At 55.5% G+C, this 14,749-nt stretch overlaps 4 protein-coding genes across 4 annotated transcripts; 3 read left to right on the top strand and 1 right to left on the bottom strand.

Annotated features, from left to right (window-relative positions):
• Nucleotides 1–435: 435 nt before the first annotated feature.
• Nucleotides 436–1,968, top strand: C8A04DRAFT_13978 (endoplasmic reticulum vesicle transporter-domain-containing protein; the record flags this gene model as incomplete). Its single annotated transcript, XM_062777918.1, has 4 exons — nucleotides 436–628; nucleotides 702–882; nucleotides 949–1,711; nucleotides 1,795–1,968. 4 exons carry the CDS (start codon nucleotides 436–438, stop codon nucleotides 1,966–1,968), a joined length of 1,311 nt encoding a protein of 436 aa, XP_062634936.1.
• Nucleotides 1,969–4,563: 2,595 nt separating this feature from the next.
• Nucleotides 4,564–6,844, top strand: C8A04DRAFT_13990 (uncharacterized protein; the record flags this gene model as incomplete). The annotated part of the gene is made up of 3 exons (XM_062777922.1): nucleotides 4,564–6,502; nucleotides 6,560–6,698; nucleotides 6,754–6,844. 3 exons carry the CDS (start codon nucleotides 4,564–4,566, stop codon nucleotides 6,842–6,844), a joined length of 2,169 nt encoding a protein of 722 aa, XP_062634935.1.
• A 936-nt stretch (nucleotides 6,845–7,780) lies between these two features.
• On the bottom strand, nucleotides 7,781–8,682 carry C8A04DRAFT_30803 (proteasome subunit beta type 7 precursor; the record flags this gene model as incomplete). The annotated part of the gene is made up of 2 exons (XM_062781529.1): nucleotides 7,781–8,476; nucleotides 8,557–8,682. 2 exons carry the CDS (start codon nucleotides 8,680–8,682, stop codon nucleotides 7,781–7,783), a joined length of 822 nt encoding a protein of 273 aa, XP_062634934.1.
• A 743-nt stretch (nucleotides 8,683–9,425) lies between these two features.
• Nucleotides 9,426–14,001, top strand: C8A04DRAFT_13954 (uncharacterized protein; the record flags this gene model as incomplete). The annotated part of the gene is made up of 4 exons (XM_062777911.1): nucleotides 9,426–9,509; nucleotides 9,587–10,256; nucleotides 10,310–11,995; nucleotides 12,056–14,001. 4 exons carry the CDS (start codon nucleotides 9,426–9,428, stop codon nucleotides 13,999–14,001), a joined length of 4,386 nt encoding a protein of 1,461 aa, XP_062634933.1.
• Between the last annotated feature and the right edge of the window lie 748 nt (nucleotides 14,002–14,749).

Below are 14,749 nucleotides of genomic sequence, written 5' to 3'. Positions count from 1 at the left end.
ACGGCGCTGCCAAAGATTTTCCTGCCAGACCTGTTGGGTTTCGGAGTGCCGGTGGGCAGTCTGGGGTCCCGAAAGCGGACCCTGACGCTAACTAGAATTGGAAATCGAAACCCGTCCTTTTGGACACTGTGTAAGGTGGCCTCAACTTCTGGGGCTGTTGGAGCTGAGCGCATCGTGGGGGAACTTCACATGGAAGCCTCGAGGACGGCTTCATTGTTGGCGCCGTCGCTTATCCGATGCCAACCCAATTGATGTCGCTCTTTGCCAATTCCTGATTTTACTTGCGGCGCTTCATTGTTTGTGTTTCTCAGACCTTCTTTTCATTGCCTTCCCACGCGTTTGTGTATTCTCTTGCTGCACAGGAGCCCCGCGGCGTGGAACCCTTCCCGGTACCGAACCTCGATCGTAGCGCTTGCGACGCGCGGAGGAGAAATTATGGCGACCAGGTCGAGATTTACAAGGCTAGATGCCTTCACGAAGACAGTGGAGGATGCGCGCATCAGGACAACATCAGGTGGTGTTGTGACCATCGTGTCGCTGATCGTGGTGTTCTTCCTTGCATGGGGCGAGTGGGCGGACTACCGCAGGATAGAGGTGCACCCAGAGTTGATTGTGGACAAGAGCAGAGGTATGACTGTGGTGACAAATCTGCAATATTCTCAACGCACGAGACGCTAACCTTTGAACTTCGTTTCTCGCAGGCGAGCGCATGGAAATCCACCTCAACATCACTTTCCCCCGAATCCCCTGCGAGCTGCTTACGCTCGATGTGATGGATGTCTCCGGTGAGCAACAACATGGCGTGCATCATGGTGTGAGCAAGACAAGGCTTCGACCATTGAGTGAAGGCGGGGGAGACATCGACTCCAAGGCAATCACTCTGTAAGTTGGCAGCATTCCCACGTACCACAGTTCCTTTGGAGTAAGTCACTAACCTGCGGCGACAAGACACGACGCGACAGAGGCTGCTATCCATCTCAGCCCAGACTACTGCGGGCCGTGCTATGGCGCCGCACCACCCGGAAATGCACAAAAGGCCGGATGCTGTAACACGTGCGATGAAGTCAAGGAGGCTTACGCTCAAGCCGCCTGGGCCTTCGGCAGGGGCGAAGGCATTGAGCAGTGTGAGCGCGAACACTATAGCGAGAAGCTGGATGAGCAGCGCAATGAAGGGTGCCGCATTGAAGGTGCACTCCGTGTCAACAAGGTTGTCGGCAACTTCCATATCGCTCCTGGGCGCAGTTTCAGCAAGGGCAACATGCATGTGCATGACCTCAACAATTACTGGAACACACCCACCAAGCACACCTTCACACACACCATCCATCAATTGCGTTTCGGCCCGCAGTTACCTGATAGCTTGAGCCAGAAGCTAGGCTCCAAGAACCTGCCATGGACGAACCACCACCTCAACCCACTCGACGGCACAAACCAGCAGACGGACGACGTCAACTACAACTTCATGTACTTCCTGAAGATCGTCCCCACTTCGTACCTACCGCTAGGTTGGGAGAAGTCTTGGTCCGGCTTCCGCGACCGGCACTCGGCTGAGCTCGGCGCGTTTGGCGCTTCGCCCGACGGCAGCGTTGAGACTCACCAGTACTCCGTCACTAGCCACAAACGTAGCCTGACGGGTGGCGACGACTCGGCCGAGGGCCATAAGGAGCGTTTGCACTCCCGCGGTGGCATCCCAGGCGTTTTCTTCTCATATGTGAGTTTTGCCCTATCCCACCCACTTAGTATTATTATGTTGGTCCGAGGGAACGACGCGGGTAGCTGATTTGTAATAATTAGGATATCTCGCCCATGAAGGTTATTAACAGGGAGGAGAAGGCCAAGAGCTTCCTTGGTTTCCTCGCCGGCCTGTGCGCCATCGTCGGCGGCACTCTCACTGTGGCGGCGGCCATCGACCGTGCGTTGTTCGAGGGAGGCGTTAGGTTGAAGAAGATGAGATCGAAGGACCTTTGAGGTAGCGTAAAGATGGCAAGGATAAAATCAAGCCAACGCAAGTGCAGTCGCGGTTACATAGTTTCCAACCGGGTTTGTGTTGTTCTCTTCTGGTCTGTTGGCGGTTGCGGGTTTTCGCTCTTGAGCCCTTTTGGGTAGACAAATTGTTCCTTAGAATGCATAGGGGAGGAGTTACGGTTTCGGCATAAAATATGTTCTGAGCCCCGGTGCCAGAGCTCTTTCGCAAAAACAAAGCCCACCTGGAGGTTGGCCAACCTTGAATATTAATCCGTGACATTTGTCTCATCAGACAATGCTGAACTGTCTGCCAAGCAAAGCAACCAACTGCAAGGTGCTGGCACCTAGACATGCATTCCTGGTTCTCCTCCTATTCCTGCAAGGGGAATGCAACCTCACAGACGGCTGGTTAAATTACGCCCTAAAGCATTGCCAGTCATGTGAGCCACTGAACTCGCGTGCTCCAGACCCTGAATATTTTCTCGTCCCACCGTTTGGGGAAGGGACAATCATGCTCAAGTTTTTTCGAACAAACGGAGGACGTTTCGACTTATTACTGTGTAAAAAAGTTCCGACCGTCTCTGGATATATTTTGTGTCGGACACGCTGTTGGCGAGACCCATCCGCTGTCGCACACTGATGATGTCGACAATTGGTCAAAAACATGGCAATTTCATTTCAAGCCACCTCCCAATGGGTTTTGAGCATGACGACGAAGAACCGACATGGTGGCCGTGCTTTTGCTTTGCGAAGCTCGGCGCTCCGCCAACAATCGTGGAGAACCCTTGCAGTTCCGTTCTGATTCGCTCCATCCCAATGCCCACTCGGAGCCACCAAAATTGTACAGAGCATTGAAATAAGGGTTCGTCAGCTGGTGCGTGCAACTTGGGGTTATCCGCTTAATTCCCTTTGTACAAACCTTGATTTGCCTTACATAGAGCTAGAATCTTCTAATGGGGGGTTATTGAATCTCCATTTCCCATTTGCCCGGTCCTCATCTTAACTCTCTGTAGACCAATTTAGCGATGAGATGGACAGGACCCACGGTGTGCGGCTTAGCAGTCACGGGTTGATGTGGAAAGTACGATGTTCTTGCCACAGCCCAATATTTCATTGAAGAGAAACGAAGCAATGTGTCGTCTAGGCCCCACTAGTCCGTCTGAAAGGAGGGTGGTGAGCCACACGAAACTCGTAACGGCTCACGTCCATGGTCGATCGACAATCTGGACTTTGTGCACTTGAAGCCTAGAAGCTTGATGGAAAGCGGGGATCGGCGGGTGGAACTTGGGATTTAGCAGCAGGACCAGTAGTGTATCAAAACGGCCTCGAAAACAAAAATAAACAATGATCACAGATGGAGCCCGTGTCCCATGCGCCTCTTGCAAGACTTAACCCATGAGCTGTTACGGGCTTTGATAGCGGAAATAGACTCTGGCTTTGGGCGGGGAGACTCGTCGACAGATCGGTCCACAACTGGTAATTGGGCACGTTGGACACAATTGCAGTGCCAACAAAGAGAATCAATCCCATGAGATTGGCCGGATCTGGGCTTGATGATGCATAGTTCCCCTGTACAGCATGTGTAAGAGACGGAGAACACCGCAAAGTCCGCCGTTCTCGGAATCCGCAAAAGCGCCAAGCCGGTCCGTTGCAAATGGCAGAAAACGGTTCATCATGAAAAGAACACAACGTCGGGGTCCATGCACCCCATGTTTTGCAGCGGGCGTGGCTGGAATTTCACAACAGCGCCGTTCCGCCAGGAACGGCACGGATACGCTAGCCTGTTTTGAGCTAGGGCCTATCAATTTTGGAAACAGCACCTGCGCTAGCTCTCTGCTTTGGGCTTGGGGAACATGGAATATCATGTGGCTGCAACCCCCCTCCCCCCTGTCAACCAGACCTTGAGGCTTATCCACTTCCCCGGCGGGTGCTTCCCCTGTTTCTCCCTCCCCTCGGTTTGGACGTGACTTGCCTTTGATTTCTTGTCGTCGCCTTGGGCTGTTGTGTTTTCCTTCTCCTCCTCACCACAGCTGCTACGGTCGTTTTCTTTATCTTCACATTCGACTCCCGGTGTGTCTGGCACGACGCCTGTCGCCCACTCGTTGTGCGCCGCGTTTTGATTGTGCACTAGCGAAAGGCAGCGCATTCTCGGCGCAGCGATCGCTCCGCATTTCTTTCCCTTCGATGCGCTGCCCATTCCCACGACAAGACTAGCTTGCCCACGAACCCGCCTAACCCCGGCGCTTTCAACGAACCTCGAGGAACCTCGACATTCCGGAACTTGGCGATTTTACCGACAAACGATCGAACCGCCCACACACCCCGCACCGCCATCCGATTCTCGAAGTTCGGCGCCCATTCCCCAGTCGATCCGCATGGTCGGAGTCCACGAGACTCCAATTTTATCGCCGGCTGAGGCATACGTTGACCTCAACGTCTAGATACAGACAGCCCTTTGCGATCGAAACCATTTGGCGTCGTCCCCGCCAAAGCGGTCTTGACGTCTTACCGGCCGTCGTGAGGATATTCACAAGTGATCTTGTTCATGGGGGTTTTATAAACCACGTCAACCGAAGCCAACCTCTACAAATTTCCAACATGACGCAGCAACGCCCAGATTTTATTGACCTCAGGTCGAAATCACAGACCTCGGTTTCACGACCGCTCCGATCCCCTCGAATGCACATTGCTGGCGAAGCGCCCCCAGAGCTCTCGCCCCTTGATGCATTCGCCCTGCAGAGTCGATTGCTGTCCAAGCAACTGGAGGACAGTGCGAAACAGGGTCGGCGCATGAGCCGGTTGCCACCTTTGACCGTTGAAAGTCCCCTTATCGTTCAAGGCCGATCGGATTATTTCCGCTCCCTATCTCAGGATTCTGCTTCGGAAGATGAGCACCCGCCGCTCCAGAACGTGGGGCTTGGTTTAAAGACAGAGGTGGACGACGACCTTGACAACCGACCAAAGTCTATGCATCCCCGCCTCTCTCAAGTCCCGCCAACACCGGACGAGTCGATACCGGTGCCGACGGTGCCAATGGCTCACTTTGACCCTGTCAAGGCGGGGCACTTGAGCGATGCCACGAAGAAAGGAGGATTATTTGGCGTTGGGGCTCGTAGGGAACGGTCACCATCACCCATTGGACTCAGGGGTTCGGGGAAGCAAGGCGAAGGCAAACCCATCACCAACGACGCTCTGTCGCATCAATCGCCCGTTGCCAGCGCTTCCATTACCGGTTCACCCGAAAGATTCTCTAAAACCTCGTTTGATGCGGCTGGGCTTGTCCCCCCTAAACCCATGTTTACCAAACGAACCTCGAGTCTCATGTCCTCGCCACTTGAATCGGCCGACGAGGAAGGAGTTTTAAGCACGTCGGTCCACTCTCTCGGCTCAAGGAAGTTTTCTTCTGGTAGCAGCGTTTTGTCTCCGGCCGGCCCGCCGTACCAACGCTCTCCCTCAGTCGCCTCCGACGCTTCCGGTCTTCCTCGGCCACAATTCAATTTCTCAAGGCCTCTCAGTAGGGCTGGGACTCCGAGTTTTGAACCACCAACGCGCCAGTTATCTTCCGACAGCCAGAGCTCCTTCGTTACCGCAGACGACGCCACTGGCACCTCGATGAGCTTGACCAGCGAGACATCGCGTGAAGCAGCGGTAGAGGACGGCACTAGTGGAGCCCCGTCTTATATTTACTCGAAATTTGCGCTTCCTCGAGGTAAGGCGCTCCAAAGGTCGTCCATGATTCTGCTCAACGACCCTCCTGTTCGTCCCTCCTTTGAGCAACCCCTATCGCCCACTAGCAGCCATGCTCTCAACCACTCCGCCATTGGACAACCGCCACCATCTCCTCCCACACGACCCTCCAGTTCCTCCGGTGGCATAGAGTTGGACCGTTCGCGACCGTCGCAAGAACGAAGTAAGTTGAGCACTGAAGTGATGCGTCCTGCTCAGCAACCCTCTCCAAACCCGAGCAGACCATCAACGGACAGTGCCCATGATTTCGGAGACGACCGACGGGGCCGGAGTCTAGGACCTCAGTTGGACGACGCCGCGACCGGCAGGTCCGTGGGAGCATCCGCTACCACTAGCGACTCGGCCAGCACCATTAAGCCCGACAAGTCGACCCATTCGGGGATCCCCACAATGTCGGACTTGACGGCGGAGGAACATGTAACTAAGTCGATTGCCCTGCATGAAGCTGGTGCTCTGCAAGAGTCTACGTGGCATCTGCGACACGCTGCTAATCAGGGACACGCCACTGGCATGCTGCTGTATGCCCTTGCCTGCCGGCACGGATGGGGAACACGCCCCAACCCGCGGGAAGGTGTTCAGTGGCTTCGGAAAGCGGCTGAGTGCGCTAGCCTGGAGCTCGCTGATGAAGACGGACAGCCGAAGCAGGCTAAGCCCGCAGATGTAACGGAGCGCAAGACGCGGAAGGCCCAATTCGCTTTGAGTATCTATGAGCTCGGTGTGAGCCACATGAATGGCTGGGGTATTGAGCAAGATAAGGGCCTTGCACTACGGTGTTTTGAGATTGCTGCGTGTAAGGCTTTCATTCTTTCTATCTATTAGCTAGACTTGAACTGACAGCTTTATCTAGCTTGGGGAGACGTTGATGCGCTCGCCGAGGCTGGCTTCTGCTATGCCCAAGGCATTGGCTGTAAGAAGGATCTCAAGAAGAGCGCCAAATTCTACCGTGAGGCCGAGGCCAAGGGCATGAGCATGGTTGGAAACAGCTGGTAAGTTCTGTCTTTCCCTACCGCAGCCTAGCGCCGAGATGCTAATCCAATCTAGGATTCACAAATCCAAGTACGACGACGACAAAGAAAAGTCTCGATCAAAGTCCAGGTCACGAAAGAGCATCTTCAGTCGAAAGAAGGACTAAACCTTAGAGGGCATCGGCGTTGTCCCTCTCCCCATACACGCGTTGTTTTGTGGCTTGCCTGCAACGACTGCGTTTTGACGATTATGATACATATGCACCGGCACGACATTACATACCCCTTCTTTTCTCGGTCTGCGGAGTTTCGGGGAAAATCTTTTTTCACGGTTTGACAGCGTCATGCTTCAAAGTGGCAGAGCAACACCTGGCCTGGATTGTTTCGAAAGCCTCCTTTTATACCTTGCGGGAAAAATCGGCCCTTGTTTCGATCTGATCAACCCGTGGACTGAGGACAAAGTTTCAGGACGACTACCTTTCAGTCTCTCACTCTGGTCTCTCTATTTCGTCTTCATTTTTCACTTATTTTCGTTCCCTGTTGCATAATTTACAACATTTTTTTTTCGGGACAAACAAAGGGATACGGAACCATTTAATCTGTCTCGGCTCTGGATGGTGGTAGTGGACCATGTTGGTGTTGTTATTCGAGTAGTGTACGGATAGGTGTGTGGCCATTTGGCAGCTTCCATGTACCAAGAGTTTCGGGGAGCCGTGATTTTAGGGGCCGACCGAAGTAAAATAAAACAAAGAGTTGCTTGATGAAAACCCGGCATATATTTTGCACAGGGCTTATTGGGTTGAAAGTTGACAATGATGACAACCGCTTCTGCGTGGAGCACCGGCGAGAGTCAGGAGTACGACAATTCCTTATCCAGCTACTGAGACGATGCTAGGGTTACTAACTGAAGCCAACTGAAGCATTTCATGCGAACTAGTTTGGATGCTGTGTCTGAGTTCATTGCGTCCATTGCCCCATTTATTCGTGCTGTTGTTACTGGTACATGCATGAACCTGTCTACCATCCCCAACACCTGCTTAGGTAAACAGGTGTCAGCCTGCCCATCATCTTTCTATAGCCCCCCAGCCCAAGTTAAACCGTCATTACGTGTCCACCTCCATCTTATCACCGCTTTCCTCTGCCGGCAGCTCGTGTACGCTGACGTAGTTGCCCAAGTCTGCTTTGCGGATGATCTTCTCGTTGAGAACAGCGGTGGTGCCCTTCTCGAAAGCGTAGCTCTTGAGTTTCTGGGTACGTTCGTTGGGGCGGATGTAGTTGCGACGTAGGGTGGTCTTGTCAGCGGTGATGATGGCCACATCCACGTTGCTACCAGAACCCAGATCGTTCCAGATACCGGCCTCGATGGCGTCGGCGCACAGCTTGACGGCCTCATCCCGCGTCAGCGACGGCTTCCACTGAGTCTCGAACACCGACATGGCCGCTAGCGAACCGGACCCCATCGTCACGTATGGTAGCTTGTCGGTCGAGCCGTGCGCGTGTACCGTAAAGAGATGCGTGCCGGTTGGGTCGACGCCCGCGACAACGAGGTAGGCTCCGATGTGGCCCTGGTACCGGAACAGGTGCTGCTTCAGCATCGTCATGCAGGTCACCACACGCGGCTTGCGGCCGGTTGAGAGGGAGTGTAGCTCGAGCTGCGAGCTGATCAAGGCAGTTGTGAATTCGGTGTCGGCAGCCGTGCCCGCACCAGCACACCAAATGTTGGGCGCAATGAAATGCAGCTTCTCGCAGTTCTTGTCGGCAACGATCGGGCCCGAGGTGGCTCTTGTGTCGGCGGCGATCTGCACAGATGCCGGCGTCAGTATCCCGCAGATCTCTCGGAGGGCAACGACGGGCCCCGGGTGTCCTCGGCAAAACTTACCACAACACCGCCATCGTATATGCACCCGACAATGGTTGTTCCTGTGCTGGTGGCCTTGGGCAACGGCACGCCGCGGGCATGTAGCGCCGCATTGCGGTTGTAGTTTGAGAAGTCGAAGCCGGGCATGCTGACGGGCTGGCAACTCAACACTCGAGAATAGGCCGCTAAAGATCGTGGTGCTTGCTAAAATCGGTACTCGAGGTTTTATGGTTGAGCTACGGTCGTTGTTAGGTCGTCCAAAGTTGGTGGGGATTTGGTGCAGGCGGCCCGTTGTTGATGGTGGTTGGCGGGAGCTGATGACGAGGCTAACGCTGCCTTCCCACTGAACCACAGGCGGAGTCTTAGGCGGGCAGGCGGGCGAGCTCCCCCTCCATCGAACGCGCTAAGGGGATGCTGCCTGACTCCACCCAAGCACCAGCAGGGGGATGGTCCAAGCTCCCCCACACGTGATTTCAAGCTAACCGGAACAGGCAGCAATTCGAGGTGCTGGAATGGCTCGGCAGGCAATTGGGGGCAGGCAGAAAAATCGTGGGTCGCGTCTTCTGCTTTGAGGCTATTGACAGGCATTGGGAGGCGCCCAACCACCGCAGAACATCCACCAACGACCACGCGGCTTTCATCGCAGCGTTGAACAAAGAATCGATCTACATAGCGGGTTTCTTAAGAGACCATTTTCCGCAAATATTTGATTCATACACATTGCTCGACTTCTTCGGCGCCTTTTCTCGAATCGACCAGCCAACCGCGTCGACCGTCACTCACTTGCGTCCCGCATTCTGTACTTCCGCACGCGATACATCGACAAATGATTGAATCCGGCAATTGAAGGTCACGACCTCACTCCCAAAGGAGCGAAAATTGTGATAGCGATGGCGTTTGGGTTTGGAGGCGTTCCTGCCGGCGGAGCGGGAGGCGTTACGCAGGGCAACGACTTGGAAGTTATACAGACAGAGGTAAGGCTGTTCAAATCACCCGGCCTGGTTTTTCTTTAGGTATGCGCTGCTTACTGACTTTTCATTTCCCTTCACAGGGTCTTGGATTTTTATCCATTGCCGGCGATGCCAAGGTTCAGTTGATCCCTAAATGGTCCCCTCCTCCAGCGCCCACAGCATCGCTCCTCGGTATTGCGTCTCGCAAGGGCCTCGTTGCGGCCGCAGGTCCCGAAGCCGTCTACATTGCAACAACCGAATCGGTACGGAAAGCCTTCGAGGGCGAAAAGAATGGCGACAGTGAAATCCGGTCATTCACCCCCCAGGCGACGGTCCCGTTCCCGATCCGGATCTCCCAGCTCGCCTTCACGGCCGATGAAAAATACCTAGTGCTCTCTGCCGAGACGGGCGGCGGACTTGCAGTCTATGATGTCCAAACGCTTACTCAAGGCGGAACGCAGCCTGCGTTTGAGCTCAGCACGAATCAAGAAACCCTACGGGCACTAATTCCTAATCCCATGCCCGAGTCAGCTGGGCTATGTGCTGTTGTCACGAATAACGGGAACTTGTTCATGGCGAACTTGGTTGAGCGTCAACTTGTGTCGGGGTCGAATGGGCCAACCCTTCTTTCGCAAGTAAGCTGCGCGGCATGGAGCACCAAAGGCAAACAACTGGTTGCTGGCATGGCGGATGGGTCTATCGTCCAGATGACTCCAGAGGGAGTGGAGAAGGCCAGGATCCCAAAGCCGCCCAATGTTGGGAACTTTCACGGTACGTGATGTCTCTGTGCTGACACCTTTTTGCGTATTTGCTGACTTTGTTAGTGGCTTCAATTGCATGGTTGGAGAATCATGTTTTCCTTGTTGTGCACAACGCGACGAACGGTCAAGAGCCGGCCATCTTCCACCTCGTTACCCGACAACAACCCCCCGGCGGGAACCCGTCTTTTACGTTTCAGAAGCTCACCGATCCTGTTGAGCCATTTGTGAGCGACAAGGCCCCTCACCATACCCTCTTGAGGCTCCGGGATTTTCCGCCAAACCTCCAGGATCTCCTGCTGGTCTCTTCTACTGCCCATGAGGGCATCGGGCTGCTGTCAAAGTCCAAGACCCCCTTAACAACCGATAAGCCGGCCAATTCTGTCACCAATGTGTTCACGACGACGGAACTAGCGGATGATTCCAAGCGAGCGCAGCTGCCGATGGGCGAGGATTTGACCGAGACGTACCCTGTTGGATCAGCAATCGACTTGTCCAGTAAGGACAAGGTCTACAAACCCATTCCGACGGACGAGATTGAGCTTTCTCCCGGGCCTCTCCCAGGACTGTGGGTGCTCAACAACGAAGGTGTCTTAGCATCCTGGTGGATTGTCTACAACGAGTCCATCCGTGGCGGCACGACGTATCCTGGGATTGGCGGTGGTGAGATGGCTGCCCCTGCGTTTGCGAGCCCGGCCCCAGCTGCCACTACCCCCTCGGCATTCGCAACTCCTGCTCCTACCAAAGCTCCGGCGTTTGGGTCCCCCTCCGCCTTTGGAGGCCCTTCAGCCCTAGGAGCCAAGACTTCCCCTTGGTCTGGGGGTGCAGGTACCGCGTCCGCTGCCCCAGCGTTTGGATCTAGCGCCTTCGGCAGCAAACCAGCCGCAGCCGCTCCTAGCGGGCCTACCTTTGGTTCTTCCACCTTCGGGAGCAGGCCAGCTGCTCCAGCATTCGGTCAGGCCTCTGGCATGAGCCTGGGAAGTAAAGTTTCCCCTTGGTCTAGCGGAACAACTAGTAGCGCAGGACCGGCGTTTGGCCAGAGCTCGCTTGCCCCTACCGGAAACAAGGTTTTTGGCGGCGGCAACTCCGCGGCGGCCAGCGGTGGGTTTGCAGGTTTTGCCAGCAAAGGGGGCTTCGGTGGTTTGGGCGGTGCCCCAAGCGGCTCGAGCATATTCGGTTCCAAACCTGGCGCCCCCCTAACCTCTAGTACTCCCGATGTCTCGATGGACACTGACACAGCCTTCCCTCCTCCTGCGGCGAAGACTGACAAGCCAGCGCTTGGAAGCTCACCGTTCGTTCTTGGGACGACTTTCAAGGCGGATAAGTTCTCTGCCGATGACAACGAAAAACCCAAAGAAGGAGCCAGTAAATCCAATTTGTTCGGTAGCGGGTTCGGATTGTCTCTCGACGATGCTGCCAAGAAGCCCCCCGCCGCCGAGTCTAAGGACATGGACATGGAAAGCACTACGCCACCTCCGGAAGAGAAGCCCAAGCCGGTCTTCGGGACCGAGTCTACGACCCCTACAACCACACCAGCACCTCAGCGGGTCGATTTCCGCAGCGCAGCCTCAACTGGTGGATCCAACCTCTTCGGGTCCAAGCTCCCAACGCCAGGGGGGATGTCCAATATCTTTGGCGCCCCCAGGCCCGCGACAACGTCGATCTTTGGGACCCCGAAGGCCAAGCAGGAAACCGAAAACAAAGTGGACCTGTCCAAGATCCCCGAGGCACCTCTCCCGCCTGATGCTACTAGTAAGGCGGCTTTTGATTTGTCCTTCTCGTCGTCCGAATCGGAATACTCACCACCCATAGTCTCGAAACCGTCAGCCAAAGCAGAGGACGCCCCGCTGCCGCCCGATTTCCTAGGCCAGCCGGTGAAGAAGCCAGAAGCCGTGCCAGAAGCTGCGCCGTTACCACCGGACTCCGTGTTCGCCAAACCCAAGCCCGAACCCACGGTCACGACGCCAACAGTTCCCAGCGACGCCCCACTGCCGCCGGACTTCCTTGCCAAACCGCCTACGAAACCAGCACCAAGCTTGCCTACGGTACCGGATAGCGCAAGTGACGAGGGCCTGTCCGAAGGGCACTCAGAGGGAGAAGAAGAAGAGGAAGAGGGGGAAGGGGAGGAGGGAGAGGAAGGAGATGAGGGCGAGGAAGGAGAGTATGAATCGGAAGCTGGTAGTGAGGGTAGTGGTGTCGATGTTGCCAAAGACCTCAGCCCGACGATTGGTTTTAGCGCCCAGACACCAGGTGTAACGCCGCAAAGCTCGTTTGGCGGGATGGGTGGAAGCACGTTCTCGGCTATTTCCCGCACCGAGGCGGACCCGTCCCGGCCCTTGTTTGGCGAGATCGGCAGAAATGCGCCTCCCTTGTTTCCCAAGCCGACGATACCGCCCAGCCCCCGTTCGCCCAGCCCAGTGCGCGGCCCTCCCCGCAGCAATCTTCTGAGGCCTAGCGAGCCTGGCCGCTCTTTCAGCGCTCCTGGGGTAGCGACTCAACTTTTGGGGAGAAAGGCGGCTCCGCTGCAATCCAGCCCTGTGTATAGCCCTGGTCAACGCGCCCCGGTAGACCCAAATGTGCAGGCACAACGGAAGCTCGTCGAAAAGATGCGAGCGGCGGAAGAGGTAGTTGTTGATCCGCAAGACGAGGGCATCCAGCAGATACTGCAGTCTAAACTCGAGCCTACGCTCCAGATGAATGAGCTCTTCACGGTTCAATCTAAACTGGAGCCGCCGAAGCCGGGCCGTGACGAGGTGCCTGGAGCTGTTGAGTCACTGTGGAAAGATATCAACCGCATGATCGACGTTTTGGGCCTCAACTCGCGCTCCCTGCAGTCTTTCATTCTCGGTCATACCACGAAATTCAAGCAAGGAGGGCGGACCAACCAGGATCTCGACAACCCAGATGACTGGGTGCTCGTCGAGGCCAACGAGCTCGGCGCGGTACTCGACGCCGAGGTTGCGCGGTGCGTTAAGGGACGTATCCAAGACGTCCAGGCCACCGAGGATGCTATCAAAGACTTCGCCAAAGACCTCGCCAAGCTCCGCGCCAAAGAGGAAGACATGCGTAAGGTCATCAACACCCACATCGATCCGGACCAGCTCGTCGTCGCCAAGTCGCTCCCCCTCAGCGCCGAGCAAGCAACGCAGCAAACCGAGCTGCGCCGATCCTATGCGACCTTCTCCCAGCTCCTTGCCGAAGCCGAGGAAGCTTTGACGATGCTCCGGACTCGCATTGCCTCGGCCAGTGGCGCCTCCGGCAAAGGCCCCGTGCCAACCGTCGAAGCCATCATCCGGACCATCAACAAAATGACGAGCATGGCCGAGAAGCGCAGCGGCGACGTGGACGTGCTAGAGAGCCAGATGCGCCGGTTGCGCCTCGGCTCTGTCGGGCCAGGAAGTAACGGCAGCGGCGGCACTCCCGGCCCCCGCAGCCGTGAAGGCTCGCCCTTCGCCACGCCCCAGAAGACCCAGCGTCGGTCGCTACTGATGTCCTCGCCCGAGAAGGACGGCGGCCCTGGTGGCTTCGGCAGCAGTCGGCTGCGGGAGTCGTTCGCCAGCTCGGTCACGTCGTATGCGCGGGGCGGCAGCATCGGGTTTGGTACGCCGTCGCCGAGGAAGAAGATGAGCATGTACAGCGAGGAAGAGAAGAGGGAGTTGAAGGGTAGGGAGGTGAAGAGGAAGAATGCGTTGCAGATGCTGCGGAATAGCTTGGCGAAGACGGGACCGAATGTCTCGCGGTTGAGGGATGATGAGTGAAGGTGATTGGTTTATTACGAGAGAGCGCCACGGGGGATGATTGCCGTTCTTGTCGTGGTGATGACCGTGGTGGTGGTCGTGGTGATGGATATGGCCCCTTGAAGGTTTACAGAGGGGGTGTGTGTTTGTGTCTAGCATAATGGCCTGGAAAGATGGCGGATTTCGATAATAGGTCGGAGTTGTGTATTCACGGGAGGTGATGGATATGTTAGGTTTGACCAAGACTGAGAAAGTGCCCGAGCTTCTTGGTTGTATCAGTATGATGAATGATGTTTACTTGAACAAGGTGACAATACGTGATGATCCCAGTGTGATTGCTCGTGGAACAAGTCGACCCAAGCTCAAATTTTCATGGCTTATTCTCCCCGAGTCCAACCAACTTCTCCCTTAGATGGCACAGAAATGCACAAGACACCACCGTCCTCAAAAATCTTTGATTCGGCATTGTCCTGAAATCCCAACACCTAAATTAAGTATATAACGCCAACTCCTCAACGACCTTTTCGCAGACTTAGGTAGTGGGATGTCTGGATGACTTCCCCGTCATAACATACAAACCCAAACACACGTTGGCATTTTCTTTGTTCAATCCACCAGCTGCTGCTAGCTAGCTTCCCTATGTTCTTCCCGCCAACCAGTATGTGTAACCTTGACGAGGGAGAAACCCATACACACGGCCCCCTTCATCTCGGACCCGTGTCTTCCGGCCGCGAACCATATAGACAAATCCAGAAGACCAAACCATAAC

Source organism: Dichotomopilus funicola (genome assembly GCF_033296635.1).
Source record: "Dichotomopilus funicola strain CBS 141.50 unplaced genomic scaffold C8A04scaffold_56, whole genome shotgun sequence".
NCBI lineage: Eukaryota > Fungi > Ascomycota > Sordariomycetes > Sordariales > Chaetomiaceae > Dichotomopilus > Dichotomopilus funicola.
Note: the sequence above shows the minus strand (reverse complement) of the source record. Positions and strands in the feature narration are given on the sequence as shown.